The sequence below is a fragment of the Eremomyces bilateralis genome (genome assembly GCF_010015585.1).
Source record: "Eremomyces bilateralis CBS 781.70 unplaced genomic scaffold P152scaffold_25, whole genome shotgun sequence".
NCBI lineage: Eukaryota > Fungi > Ascomycota > Dothideomycetes > Eremomycetales > Eremomycetaceae > Eremomyces > Eremomyces bilateralis.
Genome location: NW_022985091.1, coordinates 32787 through 49837, shown reverse-complemented (window position 1 = coordinate 49837; position 17051 = coordinate 32787). Strand labels below are relative to the sequence as shown.

General features: G+C 52.6%; 8 protein-coding genes across 8 annotated transcripts; 4 read left to right on the top strand and 4 right to left on the bottom strand.

The window, feature by feature from the left end:
* Positions 1–1021: 1021 nt before the first annotated feature.
* On the top strand, positions 1022–2849 carry P152DRAFT_441861 (uncharacterized protein). The gene is made up of 3 exons (XM_033677719.1): positions 1022–1365; positions 1421–1710; positions 1768–2849. The coding sequence occupies exons 1-3, from the start codon at positions 1260–1262 to the stop codon at positions 2368–2370; spliced, it is 999 nt and encodes a 332-aa protein (XP_033530971.1). The 5' UTR covers positions 1022–1259; the 3' UTR covers positions 2371–2849.
* P152DRAFT_484661 (aldo-keto reductase-like protein) lies at positions 2404–3423 on the bottom strand (the record flags this gene model as incomplete). Its single annotated transcript, XM_033682017.1, has 4 exons — positions 2404–2670; positions 2719–3235; positions 3284–3294; positions 3352–3423. 4 exons carry the CDS (start codon positions 3421–3423, stop codon positions 2404–2406), a joined length of 867 nt encoding a protein of 288 aa, XP_033530970.1.
* A 501-nt stretch (positions 3424–3924) lies between these two features.
* On the bottom strand, positions 3925–6171 carry P152DRAFT_509267 (uncharacterized protein; the record flags this gene model as incomplete). Its single annotated transcript, XM_033682616.1, has 5 exons — positions 3925–5136; positions 5185–5367; positions 5440–5784; positions 5831–5994; positions 6076–6171. The coding sequence occupies 5 exons, from the start codon at positions 6169–6171 to the stop codon at positions 4353–4355; spliced, it is 1572 nt and encodes a 523-aa protein (XP_033530969.1). The 3' UTR covers positions 3925–4352.
* Positions 6172–7155: 984 nt separating this feature from the next.
* P152DRAFT_441850 (uncharacterized protein) lies at positions 7156–8862 on the top strand. Its single transcript, XM_033677718.1, has 4 exons — positions 7156–7596; positions 7649–7750; positions 7800–7984; positions 8037–8862. The coding sequence occupies exons 1-4, from the start codon at positions 7411–7413 to the stop codon at positions 8842–8844; spliced, it is 1281 nt and encodes a 426-aa protein (XP_033530968.1). The 5' UTR covers positions 7156–7410; the 3' UTR covers positions 8845–8862.
* A 923-nt stretch (positions 8863–9785) lies between these two features.
* Positions 9786–10747, top strand: P152DRAFT_461520 (uncharacterized protein). The gene is made up of 2 exons (XM_033680146.1): positions 9786–9909; positions 9970–10747. Exons 1-2 carry the CDS (start codon positions 9857–9859, stop codon positions 10583–10585), a joined length of 669 nt encoding a protein of 222 aa, XP_033530967.1. The 5' UTR covers positions 9786–9856; the 3' UTR covers positions 10586–10747.
* Positions 10748–10808: 61 nt separating this feature from the next.
* Positions 10809–13212, bottom strand: P152DRAFT_484657 (WD40 repeat-like protein). The gene is made up of 4 exons (XM_033682016.1): positions 12959–13212; positions 12822–12910; positions 12592–12769; positions 10809–12545 (listed from the first exon to the last, which is right to left on the bottom strand). Exons 1-4 carry the CDS (start codon positions 12972–12974, stop codon positions 10981–10983), a joined length of 1848 nt encoding a protein of 615 aa, XP_033530966.1. The 5' UTR covers positions 12975–13212; the 3' UTR covers positions 10809–10980.
* On the top strand, positions 13163–15116 carry P152DRAFT_516740 (uncharacterized protein). Its single transcript, XM_033682968.1, has 2 exons — positions 13163–13613; positions 13710–15116. Exons 1-2 carry the CDS (start codon positions 13560–13562, stop codon positions 14928–14930), a joined length of 1275 nt encoding a protein of 424 aa, XP_033530965.1. The 5' UTR covers positions 13163–13559; the 3' UTR covers positions 14931–15116.
* On the bottom strand, positions 14988–17048 carry P152DRAFT_461516 (uncharacterized protein). The gene is made up of 2 exons (XM_033680145.1): positions 15817–17048; positions 14988–15767 (listed from the first exon to the last, which is right to left on the bottom strand). Exons 1-2 carry the CDS (start codon positions 16732–16734, stop codon positions 15174–15176), a joined length of 1512 nt encoding a protein of 503 aa, XP_033530964.1. The 5' UTR covers positions 16735–17048; the 3' UTR covers positions 14988–15173.
* Positions 17049–17051: the final 3 nt, after the last annotated feature.

Here is a 17051-nt window from a genome sequence, read left to right as displayed (position 1 = left end):
GAAGAAATATAAACGGCCTTTGCCCCCAAACCTTGCAAGACTTCTTTCCCCCGTTTCCACCTTTATATATCGTATAGTGGATAGGCTATAGGTGAAACATGAAGGAGACATGACTTTAATAAATAGTATAGTAGGGAGCAGGTTGAGAGCGGGTTGAGACGTGACGAGTACTCTGACGTGAAGGAATAACTGTTTGTGAAAGACTAGGTAGGTAAGTGACAGCGCGGCACTCAAGATCCCCCAACCGGTTTGAATGAAACGGACTTAAGCTGGTGTCGAGGATCGTTGCTCATATTGCTTATGGAGTCTGTTCTGAGTGTTCAGTATTCACCCTTTCCTTTCACATGTCCCGCAGCTGTGACCAGAAGAACCCAAAAAAGGCCCGACCAACTCTATTCGAATTTCGATGTCTCCAGTAGGCTGTAAAGTGTAGCAGATATATACCGAGGGAGCTTAGGCTGTTTAGCATATCTCCGTGGTCCCAAAGAAGGCAAGGGTCGTGACTTGATAGCCGATCATGCATCCCCCGGGTGCCGTGGCCCGCCGGCGCACTGTAGGAGACTAAATTTAGTGATGCAGGTGGGCTATTCCGCTTGTTTACAGGGTCCACACACCACATGCAAGTGTACAATGGGGTAAACGGTAAGCCGGGATAGGTAGGTACTTTGTGCATTGGATTAAAATTGTCCATGCACTTATATGGACCATGAACTATAGATCTACACCGTAGCGGACGAGACAGATGATGGAATGAGTGAACGAAACATCGATGCAGATTGCAGCAGGTGGAGAGAGACGGTCAATCGATCACGTGCAGGGCGAGTCGTCCATCAGCAGGACTGCAGGAGTGAGCTGACATGGAGTGAGGGCATCTGCATGACTGCATCCATCCATGTCAGCATCTAGGCTAAGGCAACAAGGCCAATAGAGTCACGTGGGAAAAATGCCACTTTCCACGTGACTTGGAAGTTGGAGCCTCAACTGTAGTGAACCAGCAGGAGTCCAGGGTCTAACTGAACCACTCCACGTATAGTTATGAGGCGGCAGTCGAGTCCACAACTCTGCCTGCTAGTATTACTAAATGTGTCCTTTGGAAATTGATATAAACTCCTACCTTCTAGATTACAGGCATTCGTTATCGCTCCGTGCTTGGTAGCGTACCTCAAATCGATCGAGCTTGGTCCGACCATCGGCGCGATACAGGATTGAATGACCTGACACAATCATCTTAGACATCCCCAGCCATTCCATATCACATCATGGCTGAATACCATGTGAACTCCTTTCGGATCCTGGGAGACATCGCCCACGCATTGTCCAAGATCATCTTGATAGGGACCATCCACTGGAATCGAAGCGCTGAAGGTACCGTGTCCAGCGCAACAATCCAATGCTCCACTCGGCTCTAACAGACCAACAGGTGTTTCCTTGATCACACAACTGCTATACCTCCTCGTGTTCTGCACGCGATATCTTGACATATTTTGGACTCCGGTAAATGATGGGATGCTCATCTATCTCTTCGTCTTCAAGGTCGCCTACATCGTGTCCTCGGCATACATCGTGTTTCTGATGTGGTCGATCTTTCCACGGACGAGAGAGCGGGAAAAGGCATGGAGGTTCGGAGCTTATGGACTAGGCGCCGCCCTGATCGGCTGCGTCCCTGTCCTTATCATTTTTGAAAATATAGGGGCTTTGTCTCCTCTGGAAGTGAGTGGACTATCTGCAGGCAGCTGCACCGCACCCGTCAAGACTAACTCGCCACAGGTTCTTTGGGTGTTCAGTATCATCCTCGAGTCGTTGTGTATTCTTCCCCAACTCCTCCTCCTTCGCGAGACGACGGTACCGACTGTCATCGATTCCTTGTACCTCCTAACACTTGGCTCATACCGAGCCTTCTACATTCTGAACTGGATATATCGCGGCGCGACCGAACATGTTTTCGATCCTGTCGCCGCAATATTCGGCGTGATACAAACCGCGTTTTACGTGGATTTTGCATGGGTATACTACAGCCGGCAACGGGTCAAGCTCCGAGGAGGCGGCGTGGTCGACTCGGACGATTTCAGCCGTGGGTGGCTGGTTGGGGGTATTCTGGGTAGAAAGCACTTGGATGATAACGATGCAGATGATGGAGAGGCCGACCATGCACGACCCGCCCAGAAAAACACTCGTTGGGGCGGCCGAGGGATCTCCATTTCCGCTGATGATACCGTACGAGACATCGAAAGAGGGAGCGACGACGGCGCTCGGATGCCACTTACAGACCCAAGCGCATTTGAGGACGACAGTGATGACGAGGCGCCGCCTCCGAATGCAAAACATCGCCCGGAGAGACTGGAAGATGGTGATGAATGGCGGGATGATTAGATATGGATAGCTATTTACAATCCATCCTTTCATTTAGTCTTTCGATACCGTTGGATCCCATGCGCAGGGCGAATATTCTCCCGTGTCCAGTGACTCCATGTCTTCCGCAGACAACTGGAAGTCATACAACTTAATATTTTCCTCAATTCGAGACTTCGTTACCGACTTCGGGAGTGGCACGAACCCCATCTGGAGACTCCATCGAAGTAAGATCTGTGCCGGTGTCTTCCCGTGTTTCTTAGCCAGCTGAATAAGGACTGGCTCTTTCTCCCTCTCCATACGGACTACGGGTGAGTATGCCTATCGATGGTCAATGCTGTCCCAAGGTCAATCGTGATGATTGCTGACCTCCATTATCACCCCTCGTTTCTTGCACCACTCAACAATATCCGGTCGCGCGAGCCACGGATGGAGTTCGACTTGGTTGACACTCAACACACCGCCCTTGCCTTTTCCTTCTGCGGCCTCGGTCTGTCTGATGTACTCATCCAGCTCCTCGAGATGGTGAACTCCGTAATTAGAGACGCCGATCGAGCGCACTTTCCCAGCCTCAACAGCTTCCACGAGCGCTCGCCAAGCACCCAACCTTGCCTCTTTCCCTCCATACGGCGAGTGGATGAGGTAGAGGTCGACATAGCTCAACCCCGTCTCGACCAAAGTCTCGTCGATGCATGCCTTTGTTGTCTTGTAGCTCAAGTCCTTAGGCGGCACTTTCGAGGTAAAGAAGAGCTGTTCTCTAGGAACCTTCGACTTTAACATTCCTATCGCGGTTGGACCTTCGTTGCGGTATGCGACTGCAGAATCAACATGACGATAACCGACTCCGATAGCATGGTCGGTAACTTCTTCAGCCTCAGCGGCAGGGCTATAACTTTCAGTTATATTGGCCAGGCGTGACTTCTTCATATCTTACGTTTTGTAGACCTAAAAACATCGCGGGTGAGCATCGAGTAATATTGACGGGGATCATTGTACTCTTACTCCATATCCAAGAGCCGGGATCTCATATCCCGAGTTCATGGTATATTTCGAGCTAATGTTGAGGTTCGCCATTTTTCGACTGGCTATTCGTTTTGATTGACGAAGAATGACACTCATTCCTGGTCAAGCCAAATGGAGTATGAAGTATTACTTATATTCGGGACTGCAAGATTCATCAGGCCTGACCTCATGCTATGGCATGATAATGTACAGTACATTACGTATTTATTTCATTGCGTACATAGTAGTACGTACCCCTCACTACGTACTTGGTACGGAGGTAACGGACTTGGTACGGAGGTAACGGACTTAGCGTAATACTCATAAAACCAAGATGGGGGGGCGGGGGTCAAAGGGGCCTCCGGGGGGGAAGAAATTGAGTTACCTTTTCTTGGCATTCCCGCAACCACCACCACCATTACAGGCAGGCCCAATTCGCTCAAAAACAACATAATACCAAAAAGTATACTCTTTTCCTAATTAAGCAACTACTAGAGGCCTGTTTTGGTGAATTCTCCGCCGCGTTCTGGTTACGATCGTGGGAACTGTGCTTAGGGGAATGCCAAGAAAGGTAACTCAATTTCTTCCCCCCCCGGAGGGGGCGGTTTCTTTGTAATACCAGTAACAAAATGATGAAACTCGTTCGGAGTTAGGTTTCGTCGCTTAATTGATTTTTGTACCGTTCCTTCGACTCGTTCAGTTGTCAGAACATCCATCTAATGTCAAACCACGTCGGAATGTAGATTGAGAGGCCTTGACCCGTTGTAAACTTCCGGTTGCGACCATTGGAACGATGACTGACATCACCGTCATTCCGAATCAGCTCTTCTCCCATTGATGTTGCATTCCAAGGAACAAAGCTTTCCCTCCTCGATGTTGCATAAGGTATTTGAAAGGCGATACCGGTTGACTATACATTCATTCTCTCGGATACGATTGCGCTTGACACCAATTTTGGAGGACTTTCGGGATGCATGGCATGGAAAACAAACATGTCTATATTACTCTCGTTTGAGGCCCACTTTCCCTATATTCCGCAATCCCCACAAGCTGATGGCAACACACAGAAGGGATAGTCCAAGAGTATACCAAAATGTCGCCCGGTAACCTTCCATCAATGCCTTGTCGCCATTCTTATCCGGAAAGGAAGATTTGGCTGTCACACTCCCGGCAATCACAGCCGATGTAGCCAGTCCCACGGATTTTCCGACCTGGGCAATGGTGTTGAAAACCCCTCCAGCAAGGGCTTGCGTTTTCGACGGGAAGGCGGAAGAAATAACGAGGTTTGATATGGTAAATAGCGTATCGGCACCAACTGCATTCAAAAAGACAGCTGGAGCCACAGCTGCCCAATACGACCATGAGGGATCCTGGATGGCGAGAAGCAACGGTGTCACGCTGGAGATGGCCAACGCCACAATCACGAGCCAGTCGGCGCGTACTCGATGAACAATGAGTCCGATGAGAATGTTCGCCAACGCTCCGCCTATCGGAGCGGGAAGGAATCGCAACGAAGCCTGGCTTCCCGAGAGGTGTTGAACATACTCGAAGAAGAAAGCTAGGAGGTTCTCAATCGCGTTGAAGACGCCCCAGATGAGGAAGACGTCGATACATATAGAAGTGAAATGCTTGTTGCGCCAGAGAGAATTCGGGATAATGGCCGGACGTCCCAGACGTTCTTGGCGTGACATCCATATGATAAATGTTGGAACCAACGCCAAAGAAATGCAAAAGAGTGTGATTATGACTGGATCTCGGATGCTTGAAGCGCTTCCGGTTATTGCACTACAAATACGTCAGCCAGCATTCTCTACGGACTGGGGATGCACTCACGCAAATATGTAACTTATCAAAGCCAGAGAAGTACTGGCGATAAGAGCACCGACCCAATCAATCTCTGATTTTAGGCGGCTCCAAGTTACCGATTCATTTTCGTTTGGGGGTTTCGGCAAGGTGAAAATAGCGATGGCTACGATCGCAGTATTGAGGATGGCAGCAATGTAAAAGCACCATCGCCTAGGAGGCTTTGATCAGCTGCTGGGAACCGAAATCTCAGAGTACTGATGGTACTAGAAAGAAGGCTCTTACCATCCGATGGAGTCACTGAAGACACCACCTAAAGCCAGCCCAATAGAAAATCCTACGGGTTGACCAGCGCCCATGGAGGCGAACGAGATGTTCCGCCTTCGACCCGGGGGAAAGGTGTTCGTGATAATGCTGACGGCGGATGGCAGGCAGAATGAGATGGCAATTCCGGCCAAGGCACGAAAGCCGATCAGTTCTGGGCCATCCCGCGCCAGCCCACACGCCATGGTAAAAATGCTTTGGAGGACACAGCCTGTGAGATACATCACTCGGCTCCCAACCACGTCTGCAATGGACCCCAGGACGAGCAGAGTGCAACCGCATGTCAGTGCATACACAGAGGCAGGCCTATCTGAATAAGTCGTCGTTCGAACAGGAACTTCAATATGCTTACCAGAGCAGCAAATTCGACGGGATGGCCAAATCTTTGGCTATCATAGGCATGGCCACCGTGACGATTCCCGCCAAAAGACTCGAGATGCCGGTAATACAGGTCACGGAAGTAATCACAGCCGCTGTTACTCCTTTGGACACATCTTCCTCATTCAATGACCTCGACTCGTGGCAGTTCTCATATCGGGATGCGTTGGACGGCACATGAGCCAACGTTGTCGTGGACCTCAGAGACGGATTGGTTACCGCGCTGGAGGGATACGTTATCGGCACGAGTTCGATCGATGGCCGAGACATCCCGGAGGCCGGAGGGTTTTCAGCAATGGACGTCGTCGTAAGCATGGTTGGAATTCAAAATCGCGGATACTGGAACGATCAATTAAATGGAGGATGTCGTCGATGAGCGGATATGAGTTGTGACAAGGAATGATCATGAAAACACTACGGAAAACATTGAGAACCACTCCTAGCCATGCTGACAGAACCCCCTGATACCGATATCGATAGGAGAAAGATTTTCTCACAACTGCCGAATAGGAGGAAATTTTACTTCGAAGGTTGGCGTCGGTGTTTCGCGGCTCCTTTAATGCCGCTGACATCACCAGCTCTTGAACGTTGTTTTCGTGACTAATAAATGAATGTAGGAAGACTCATAAGGTTCAACAATTTAACAAAACATAGTCATTAAGGTAGGTTGACCTCTTCCCCTGTTGCCAGTCAATTCAAGCGCTGAGAGACTTTTACTGATGGTGACGGGCCATCAGTTCAGGGAATCTAACATAGACTCAGATCTCGTAGTAGGACGGTAATTGCAAAGCCAATCGCAGACCCGGCAAATGGATTTCTTTCTTTTACGTTGTATTAAAGGAGGGCACGGATACTCCGTGCATGGATCTGGAATCTGGGTCCATAATATTGTCCCGATTGTGGCGGGTGTCGGACCGAACAGAAGAAGGAATATCTTCCGTCCCTCGGGATGTGATCTGTCACTGCAAAGGTGGCAGGGAAGAGAAAATGATTCAGCAAAGCTGAACGCGCCATAATGTATAAGGATGAATCCGTTCGGTTCATTCAAGCTAGCAATTAAGTGATCAATCTTGGTTGAAGTTCTGATTTGATGTCTTGCGACTGAGTAAGCCGTGGTGCATCGTTAGTCTAACTCGGCACATATCTGCATCTGTTCCACGAATGATTTGATACGTCGGTTACCTAGACTGATCCCTTGTGACTATTGAGAGAACAAAATGCTCTGCAAGGTGCGACGCCGAAAAGGTTTAGCCTAAGAAGCGCCCGAGGATGAAATATGGCGTAGGCAACACTTACTTTATAGAGGCGCTCCGCTATGGTTATAGTATGGCGTTGTCGAGTACCAGTGATTCTAATGTGCCAGCCCTACGCACTCTACTGAGCCTTGTGAGAGATGACACATCAATGCGAATGCCGTTAAAACTCGCGCTGCGCCGCCTACCGATGAACGCACCGCAGTCCTTCTAAGACTTCACTTCGAGAACTCGAGTCCTTTATGGACGGTGGGTGAACTCGCATATCTGGTCGTCGTACCACCCTGGACCCATTCTTGCGATGCTACACCCCCAGGAACCGCAGGTGTTTAAAAACGGGCATCTTACCCCTCCCACGAAATGGGTGATAGCAATACAAAGCATCCTCGTCGCTCTGGCGACCTGCTTTGTCTGTTGGCGAATGTATGCGAGAATCAGTCTGAAAAAGCGCATCGCTGCAGATGACATTTTCATAGTCCTTGGTCTGGTAAGCCCAGCACCCGTCTTCAGTGGGAAAAGTAGATTCTGACGGATGGAAGGGTTTGGCCATTGGACGAGCTGTGGCAGCATCGTTGAGCTCCCAGATTGGATGGGCGTCGCGGATGGGACCCCAAGAGCAGTACCAGGTGGCCTTCTATCAGGTACGTACACCATACCTAAGCATTTCAGGAAGCAAGCTCATCGATGCAGCGGTACTTCGAACGGCGATTGTGGTACGCTCTCAGCGCAATGTTCACCCGCTTGGGAGTCCTCACATATTATCTTCGGTTATTTCCCACTGCCCTGCGAGGCCTTCGTATAGGATCATGGGTGCTCATTATTGGGACTTTCATGCAGTGTCTCCAACTTGTCTTGACACTAGCGATACTGTGCAGGTGTGTATTTCATCCCGGCGCAGTCAAAAGACACACTGACCCGATGCTTTAGTGATATTGACGACTTATATCGAGGCGCTCTGAACGAATACCACAATCCTCGTTGTAGCAATGCGCGAGAGTTCACATACTCAGGGGCACTGGTCGACGCAGTTCTCGATGCGTTGATCTACGCCCTCCCCATCCCTTATATCTGGGGGTTACGACAAATCCGTCTCGGGCAACGCGTTGGTTTGGCCATTATTTTTGGGATTGGTCTGATTGCATGCGTTTTCGCGTTGCTGCAGATCCCATTCATCATCGCGAACTATAGGACCGATGCGGAAGGACAGCAGTGGTTCGGTTCGGAAGTGAGTTTGTTCATCGCCATCGAGCTCGCCTTGGGGTTAGTCGCAAGTAGTCTCCCTGATCTACGGGGATTGATTGCCAGAAGTTGGCCGAACATGATGGGACCCTTCAGACACGCCGTGGAATCCTCTGAACCGTCCGTCGAGTCGAATCGGCGCTCGGCTGGGCAGAACGCTCCACCGACCATTGGAGGACACGTTCAGGCGAACGTTGAAGAAAGACGACGTGGAATCCCAGGAGCTGCTGCAATGGCGTCAAGGAGGAAGGTTCCGGATTGGCTTCGGAGCACTTTGGCAAGTTCCGTAATGCGAGATACGGTGGGACGGAGCCCCCAGACGACCGCCGAGGTTGCTTCTCAAGTTCGTATCGATGTTGAAGGTGCGGGGGACCACATCGATCTCGAAGAAGGACGGCAGAAACGTTCAAAAGAGCGCGTCACCGCGATATCGGAGGCTGCTGTCAACAGGATCAGTCTGTCAAGTAGCTCTAGCTCTAGTCAAAAACCAAAATGAATTCTTATGCGATATCCCATACTATACTCGCGAAACTTTCTATTCGCGCCTTAGGATGGACTGTTCGTTGCACAATGGACCATATTCGCGGATATCGAAAACGCTCGATTCCTCCGTATTACACGTCTTGTGTCTAGAGAGGCATCGTAACGGGTCTATCCGATACCGGGTATTACGTCCAGATGCAAACAGATTCATTAACAAGACAGAGTACCAGCCCCTTTGGGTTTAGCGCATATGATAATCACGTGCTTTGTGCATCATGCATGTGTTGAGCCTTCATTTTAGTAAGGAGCTCCCTTGGACCCTCACCAACATGCTCAACGTCACCGCCTTCAAACCCTTAAAAATAAGTCGGACCTGCACTCAATGACTCGACGTGGCCGGATGGTCCTTCCAAACCGGTGCATTCTCCATATCGTATGGCGCCAGCAATGTCAATATTTATCTGCAGCGGATGGGAGAACTGCAGCTGTCGACTTTCTGTAGGTCTACGGGGTCCCTTTACTTCACCAGGTCGTCGGCTCGGACAATGCCGTTGTCATCACGCGAATCGGACGGAACACCATCATTTTCTCGATTCGTGTGGCTCGAGAGAGCAACCAAACTAACCGGATAACGCATAAATACTCGGAACTTCTATTTGAGTATAAAAGGAGCTGGCAATTGCAATCGATGGTCGTGTGTACCTATGAAGGATGCACGCCCAAGTCCCAGGGAACCTTGGGGAAGAACAAAGAGTCGGTGTCCGTTCGCTCTCCCACATAATTTGCATGAGGCATTGCGTGCTCACAGTCAGTAAGCATGAAATACTTTGTTTAGTGAAGGCTCAACTGCCAGTAAATTGCACCATGGACATATATGAAGTTTGCCATCCTCCTTTGAGTCATTCCTGTACATTTTTATTTCCTCATCGTTCTCTTCGTCCAACTCATAGTACATACGTCAAATTTGAATCCTCGCTCTACATTCCGATCTACTGAAGGGGGAGAAAACAAAGGACGCACCGTCAATGGCACTGGTGGAAGCGGATATCGCGCTAAGTCGCCCAAAAGAATCCCAAGAGTACGGACAGGGAGTTCATTTGTATACATGGTATAGATGGACAATGGCTGACTGGACCAGTGAGGGAGCGGATTCCCAAAGCTATCACATCGTGCTGAGCTCCACGAGTTTGCCGAAACGATTGATCGCCAGCTCCCCATACACCGACGAAGCCCATCTCTTGGATCTCGACCGCCTAGAGCTTCCTTCCCGCGCACTGGCGCTCGCACTTCAATCCATGGAGGCAACCAGTGAGAGCTACGCGACCACCCCCTACCTCGAAGCGTTCAACTGGCCCGCCGTGTTCCAGCGCGTCCAGCAAGAGACGCTCAACGAATCCACCGCAGCTGAGAAGAACCTGTGGGATTGGTCCTTCTACGTCGTCGTGTTCCGCTCCATCATTTCCCCCACTGTCGACCGCGACCTCATGTTCCTCCTCGACAAAGAGTCCCATCGCGAAGCCTCGGAGAGCGGCGGGTTGCTCAAGTATTGGTACGGGAGCCCGAATGCCGAGTCGCGGAACCTGGCTACCTGCTTGTGGAGGAGCGCGGAGGATGCGAGGGAGGGAGGGAAAGGCCCGTTGCATCGGATGGCGCGGGCGGAGGCGAAGAACTTCTATAAGACGATCACATTCGAGACGTGGAAGCTGGACGTGAAGAGGGCAGGGGAGGAGTGGAGCTTGGAGAAAATCAGCTGATGAGTGGATGGATACGGCGTTCGCTGATATCATGGGTCTTCCAACGCACCTAGATTTGTAATACCTAGTTACCTAAGTTAGCACGAGCATAGCATGAGCATAGCATGGATATAGCGGGCGCTAATGGGCGCACCGGACTAAAATTGAATCCCTATTCCGGGAACGATATCTATTCACATTCGAATCGAATGAAACCTGACCAGTCCGAATGCATGAACAACTGGCTTCATTAATCATTCACAGGGAACTTTCATTTAGGATGGGACCCCGAAAGGTTCTATCATACGAAATGCTTCTAGGTTGGCCCAGGAAACATGACTGAATCTAGCCTTCGCTCAATATCTGTGAGAGCTTTGGACATTGTTGCTCGCGAAATATGCGCATGGAGCTACGACTCAGGAAACCCCATCCACAGTCCAAGCCTTCACCGTAGCATCGCCGCCCGTACTAAGGACCTTGCTCGTCCCCTCAACCCACGCCACCCCATTGACCCCATCCTTATGCGCATTCAACGCCTTGATCCTCTTCCCCGGGTCCTGCAAACTCCAGACCATGACATTAGTATCGAGACTCCCGCTCACAGCACAGCTACTATCCGAATTCCAAGCAATCGACGTGATCCGCGCGGTATGCGCGCTCCACCGGTCCGTCTTCACCGACCAGTTGCTCGTGTCATACACCATGATCTTCCCGCCCGTCGTCCCCGCGGCAAGGAGGGATCCGGAGGGAGAGAACGAGAGGGTGGAGATGGGGGCGGTGGGCTTCCGCGGTTCGGCGGAGATGGGGGTCAGGTCCGTCGACGCGAGAGTGTAGAGTCGAAGGGACTTGTCGTCCGCGCCGATGGCGATGGTGGAGGCGTGGGCGGCGAGGGCGGTGGGGGTGAACGGGACGGAATGCGAGGCGATCTTCTGGCCGGAAGAGTAGAGATCCAGGGAATCGGAGGTGGCGACGAGGACGATCGGCCCTGATGGCGCGGCGATGGTGACGCTTAGTGCTTTGGGTTGCGATCCGAGAGACGACGTGCTGCCGGTGAATGTTTTGGCGGATATGGAACGAAGGGTGTCGTCCCAGCTAGCGACGTAGATCGATCCCGGCTCCTTAGATGCGTCTAGCGGTACCGCCGACATCCCGGCAATATAGTTACTCGGTCCATTGCCGTCGATCTTCTCCGCCAGGCCTGTCGCGATGTCCCATGCACGCACGCGACCGTCGAAACTTCCGGTGTAGAAGGTTTGGTCGCTGAGGACCGATGAGGTGATGTTCTTCTGGTGGCCCGTCACCACCTTCGACGGCTTGGGATTACCTTCCACGAGGTAGTTGAGGTTCCCATCCAAGTCACAGCTAATAATCAGACCGTCACTGCGCCCATGCGGCCAAGCGACTCCGACCTGCTGGTCGGGCACGTTCGGAATGCCTTCCTCGCCCATTCGCCAGGTTTGGACCGCTTTTCCTGCTTCGACGTCCCATATTCGGATGGTTTGATCGGCGCTAGCGGTAACCAACCTCTTGGAGTCTTGCGCCCACGAAACAGCAAAAATACTTCCAGTGTGGACCCCCTCTCCGATCTGGGTCTTCGATTCGCCGGACTTGCCGTCATAAAGCCATATGCGACGGTCTGCGCCGACGGTGACGATATTGGCACCGTCAGGACTGAATCCGCAGCCTAAGACGAACTTGTTGTGCTGGTTCCGCAAGCTGGTCTGGAACTTGAACGGTGCGCCATGATAAAACACTAGATTGGTATCGTCGCTGCCCGTCATTGCGCGGAGCGGTCGCTGTTGTCGAATCGAGACGGAATTGATCGAGGATGAATGGCCGGAGATCTCGCCCACGCTGTTTCCGCTGTCTGCAGTGATGCAATGACCGTATCGCTCCTTGCCATTCCCGACGGCGATAATCCGCTGGGAATCGCCATCCCATGCGATGTCGTTGATCGGGCCGGCGATGATATGATACTCCCCTGGATGACGTTAACAGGAGGTTCAGTGCTGCAGAACGGAAACAACCTTTGGTAGCCCCCTCGCCAACACAGTCCCACACCCTTACGGTGCCGGACACATCGCCGCTGGCAACATAAAAGCCCGAAGGCGCAAACCGGGCGACGGTCGTTTGCGCAACGTGCGAGGTATATTGCTTGCTGACGCCAGGATTGTCGATGTTCCTGACGAATACCGATTTACCCGACTGCTCCGTTGTTATTCGACCGGTGACTTATAATAGAGCGCAACAAACGTACAGCATATGCTAGCCGTTCTCCTTTGGAATCGGTGGAGAGTTGAGTGGGCTGGCCTCGAGTGGTGGTGGGTGCGGCGGCCCAGATTGACTCTGCAGACGTGTAAGTGCCTATATGTAGCAATGGATGGAAGCACTTACCTGAGACTATGGACATAATGCCGATCTCGAATTCCTCGGCGCGATCAATGCTAAGAAGGGAAGTCGTTACGCTTAGTCGGCGATGTTAGAACGACTGAACGAGGGAGCTGATTTGCCGGCGATCGATCACTACAAAGTGCACATCCAACCATGTGATATTCAAGTCCAGGCACGTGTTTCCCACTCAGGATAGACACAAGCGTTGTGATATGGATAACGGAAGGACATGGACGGCGAAGTAAGTAATTAAGGTAAACAATCCATCAATGTGGTGTGCCTAGTCTTTGTGCGGTCATCGTCCCTGTCATCGTCCCCGCCATTTAGCGTCCAGGCCCCTGACGGAAGTCGTCACCGTTGGTTGACTGTTCACAGTTGTGATTCCCCTCATTCTCTCTTTCGGACGTCCCTTGATGCTTGACTTACTCTTTCTTCCTCCTTATTTATCTCCTAGACCATCCAAATGCACCTTTTGGCCTGCCCATGCTGCAAGTGAGCAATCCAGTGGTCTCCCCGGCATGCGATCAACAACCCAACGCGTCCACGACTCCATCGCGTCGACAACCACATCAGGCAATCCCAACACGGATTCTCCACTAGCGCAATGGAAGACGATGATTGCAATTACGTTTGGGTAGAGGATGCATATTTCGATGCAGTGAGTAGCATTCTATTTCTCCCAATTTCTTCCCCTGGCGAACCGCATGTCATGCGCCTGTCCATCATCAAGCTGACAGGGAATGAATCGCAACAGGACGACTTGGCCGAGCATGCGATCGCATCTCCGGTGCCATACGATGGCTATGATTCCTGGGATGAATTAGATCGCTTCGAATACTTCGTCGACATCGAGTACGACACCGACGGGTATCACGACACGCCCTCCCAGAAATCGAAGAGCGCGACGACCCGGCCGAAGAGGAAAGCGGCTGAGGCGGGTCTGTCTGCGCAGAAAAGGCGGAAGGGTCGCGATGGGAGTATACAGGCATCCGTGGACGAATCCGGTCCACGAATCGCGCCGATTTGCTGGGTATCACAGAGGGAACAACTGGCATTGCCGGACATTCGCCGGTTTTCAGAAGAGGAGTCCGCCCCGTTCGCACTGTTGAAGGACTATCGGGTCCGTTTCAAGCACGTTGATGGATTCAAGATCCAACTGCCTCCATCCGATCCGCTCCAGGAGAATGTGACGCCGGTTGTCGCTAGGCCTGGAGGACAGGACGATATACATGCGGTAGCCGGGGAGGATGACTCCGGAGATGAGGATGGGGAAGAGAGAGAGGAGGAGGAGGACGATGATGATGATGAGGAAGGCATACGCGGAACCGCCATCGACCAGGAATCCTTGAAGGCAGCACTATCCCAGAACCTCTCCCGGTTGAACGTCGGCGCTAACCAGGACGACCAACAAATGCTCCTGGAACTGGCCACGCGGATGCTGAATGGCGAAGCATCGAGCGAGGAGTTGGCCGGCGAGCTGGCCACGACCCTGCTCGGCGACGGCACGCAATCTGAAAAGGAAGGTGCGGCTACCGGACTTTCGGAGTGGATCCAGCAACAGATCGGGCCGAAAGCGATGGAAGGCGAGGAGGATGAGGATATGGAGGGAGTCGAAGAGAGTGGGCCGGAAGATGCTGTACGTGCTAGACCTTCACCACCTACACGCGGGGAGAAATCTACGACAGAGGAAGAACGGGAGGAGCACAATACACGTCTAGCCCCTGGAGAGACGCGGGCAGGAGTGACACCATCAGCGATTGGGACACGAAAACGCAAGGCGGTTGACAGCTACCCCTCTGATTCTGTTCAGCAGGACCCGACTTCTCGCCACGAAACCGATACGAATGTCCCGGCAAAGAAGAAGACGAGAACCTATAATGCCCCGACCGTGGCGAGCCAGTCGAAAATGATGTCGAAGAGTGAGGCGGTACGATCAGCTGCGGTTCCAAAAGGAAACCCGAGGGGCAAAGCTTAGGACGCCTGTTCGAGATACCTACGTGAAAGAAGCTTGTCAGTTGTGAATAGCGAGCAGCTTGGCGTGTACGGATAATCAATATTGATCCCAGTAGACAAAAGTCATTTCCGTATGTGAGACTGGGTCTCCTTCCCATTTGAAGCTATAGCAGCCGCTGTTGTACAAACAATGAATTCGAGATGCCAGATATGCTATCAATTAAACCAATGAACATGTATGTCCCGCCTCTTTCCGCAGTCGGCGTTACTTGCTGCCTCCACCCACACTACTCCCGGCGCTCGGTCTGCCAGATATATGAGTCGGATCTGCTCCTTTCAACAATCTCTCGTTTTCATTCGCGTCATCCTCGTCTTCCTCCGTCATCTGGATGCCCATCTCATCCCGATCGTGCGCCTGTTCGGCCCGCGCCGCCTCCGCCCGCTCCGCCTCCGCGGACGAACGCGCGCCGGGGTCCTTCCTCTCCTTGATGAAGGAATCAATAATCCAATACTGCATCACGTTCATCACGGTGGGGAAGATCAGCATGACGAACGTGATCTGCAGCGCGGCGCTGCCTTCGGTCCAGCGGAGGGCCCAGTCGCCGACCCAGGCGATCCAGGGGCAGAGGAGGAAGATGCCGAGGACGCAAAGCTTCATGCCGAGGAGGCCGAGGAAGTAGATGAGGCATTGCTTGAGCCACCAGGTCGTGCGCGGCTGGGGGTTGGGGTTGGAGCGGTTTGGAAGGGGGGAGTAGACGCCGGATTCGATGGAGATCAGTGGTCGGGCGAGAGGCGTCAGGGAGAAGGCGTAGTGGAAGACCTTCAGCCATAGAAGAAGGATAGGGATGCCGATGGTCGTCTGATTGAAGTTAGCATCTCGTCGCGTCGACCAATGAAGCAAAACTCACGTCAATCCCAAGGTTGAGGAGGTAGTATGAGCATGGATTCGGCGCGTCGCCGCTCCCATCATATTGCGCAAACCCATCGTCTCTCCGCATCAACCGCGGCGTGATGTCGGGCCCTGGCGTCGCCGCCGCAGTGGCCGCGTCCTTGATATCGAACTTGCCTGAGCTCAACATGCTCATCAGCACGTTGAGGACGTGCAGCATCATCGAGCCTACCACCTGCTTCGACGCGTCGAACGCCCAGATCTTCAACGGGCGTCGTGGCGTCTCCCGCCATCGTTTGTAGACTAACGAGGTAAGCGCCAGAAGGCCCAGGGAGCTTTGAACCAGAAGGGAGAAGTCGCCGAGAAGGTCACATTCGTGGTCGCCTGGTCTACCAGGGCCATGCGATCCGGGAAGAGAGGCATCCGACGAGGGAATCGCTATTCCTGTCGTCGTCGACGCGGTATCCGGTGATATCGAAGTCGCGGGGTCGGTGGACGTCGGGGTCGGCGACGGCGATTCACTTTGCGGAGGTTCCACCCCGTCGATCGACACCAGTACCGTGTCGAAGACCAGCGTGCTCCCTCCCGGTATCGCACCCACGGCTCGATCACCATACGCCATGGACGGGGGAATCGTCAGCCGTCGTCCCTCGCCGATACACATTCCCACGAGCCCTTCGTCCCATCCTTGGATGACCTGCCCTTGACCGAGCCGGAATCCGAAGGGCGTGCCGCGTTCGTAGCTGCTATCGAACTGCACTTTGGTGCCCCATATCGTCCCCCGATAGTGTACTTCGATCTGATCGCCCAGGACGGTCGGTCGGGAGCAGGTGATTCGGTCGGTAACATCGATTTCGAGGCCCGAGGCGAGTTTCTCGGCGTGGAGAAGGGGAGCGCTGAGGATCGCGAGAAGGGAATATGAAGGGAAGAGCCGCATGGCGGCGAGAAGTCCCCGCGTGGAACAGAAAGGATGGGCGTTGGCGATACGGCCACGGTGCTTGTTCGGTGGACTGGTTGTGTGGTGTGTCGGACGTCAGGGCGAAGGGGGAAAGTGGCGATACAAGAGCAAGGCCCGCCGGCGGGAAGTGTCAGACATACATTCAGGCCAGCAGTCCTTCTGAAGCGGGAAGACACTGGGAAGTACTCCGTAGGTAGGTAAAATCTAGCGACGTGAAAATGTATTGAATTGAATAAATATCGGGTACCGTATGGATGGACACAACCGAAGAATATCTTTGTCTTTATTGTCTGGTC

What these genes read in the sequence shown, in the direction of transcription:
- P152DRAFT_441861 (XM_033677719.1), top strand. Translation starts at nt 1,260, where the DNA reads ATGGCTGAATACCATGTGAACTCCTTTCGGATCCTGGGAGACATCGCC. An exon ending in CTGGAATCGAAGCGCTGAAG is followed by an intron (nt 1,366 to 1,420) that starts GTACCGTGTCCA and finishes ACAGACCAACAG; the next exon opens with GTGTTTCCTTGATCACACAA. An exon ending in GGGCTTTGTCTCCTCTGGAA is followed by an intron (nt 1,711 to 1,767) that starts GTGAGTGGACTA and finishes AACTCGCCACAG; the next exon opens with GTTCTTTGGGTGTTCAGTAT.
- P152DRAFT_441850 (XM_033677718.1), top strand. Translation starts at nt 7,411, where the DNA reads ATGCTACACCCCCAGGAACCGCAGGTGTTTAAAAACGGGCATCTTACC. An exon ending in TTTTCATAGTCCTTGGTCTG is followed by an intron (nt 7,597 to 7,648) that starts GTAAGCCCAGCA and finishes GACGGATGGAAG; the next exon opens with GGTTTGGCCATTGGACGAGC. An exon ending in ACACTAGCGATACTGTGCAG is followed by an intron (nt 7,985 to 8,036) that starts GTGTGTATTTCA and finishes CCGATGCTTTAG; the next exon opens with TGATATTGACGACTTATATC.
- P152DRAFT_461520 (XM_033680146.1), top strand. Translation starts at nt 9,857, where the DNA reads ATGGCACTGGTGGAAGCGGATATCGCGCTAAGTCGCCCAAAAGAATCC. An exon ending in CGCCCAAAAGAATCCCAAGA is followed by an intron (nt 9,910 to 9,969) that starts GTACGGACAGGG and finishes TGACTGGACCAG; the next exon opens with TGAGGGAGCGGATTCCCAAA.
- P152DRAFT_484657 (XM_033682016.1), bottom strand. An exon ending in GAGAACGGCTAGCATATGCT is followed by an intron (nt 12,770 to 12,821) that starts GTACGTTTGTTG and finishes ACAACGGAGCAG; the next exon opens with TCGGGTAAATCGGTATTCGT. An exon ending in TGGCGAGGGGGCTACCAAAG is followed by an intron (nt 12,546 to 12,591) that starts GTTGTTTCCGTT and finishes AACGTCATCCAG; the next exon opens with GGGAGTATCATATCATCGCC.
- P152DRAFT_516740 (XM_033682968.1), top strand. Translation starts at nt 13,560, where the DNA reads ATGGAAGACGATGATTGCAATTACGTTTGGGTAGAGGATGCATATTTC. An exon ending in AGGATGCATATTTCGATGCA is followed by an intron (nt 13,614 to 13,709) that starts GTGAGTAGCATT and finishes GAATCGCAACAG; the next exon opens with GACGACTTGGCCGAGCATGC.
- P152DRAFT_461516 (XM_033680145.1), bottom strand. Translation starts at nt 16,734, where the DNA reads ATGCGGCTCTTCCCTTCATATTCCCTTCTCGCGATCCTCAGCGCTCCC. An exon ending in TCCTCAACCTTGGGATTGAC is followed by an intron (nt 15,768 to 15,816) that starts GTGAGTTTTGCT and finishes AACTTCAATCAG; the next exon opens with ACGACCATCGGCATCCCTAT.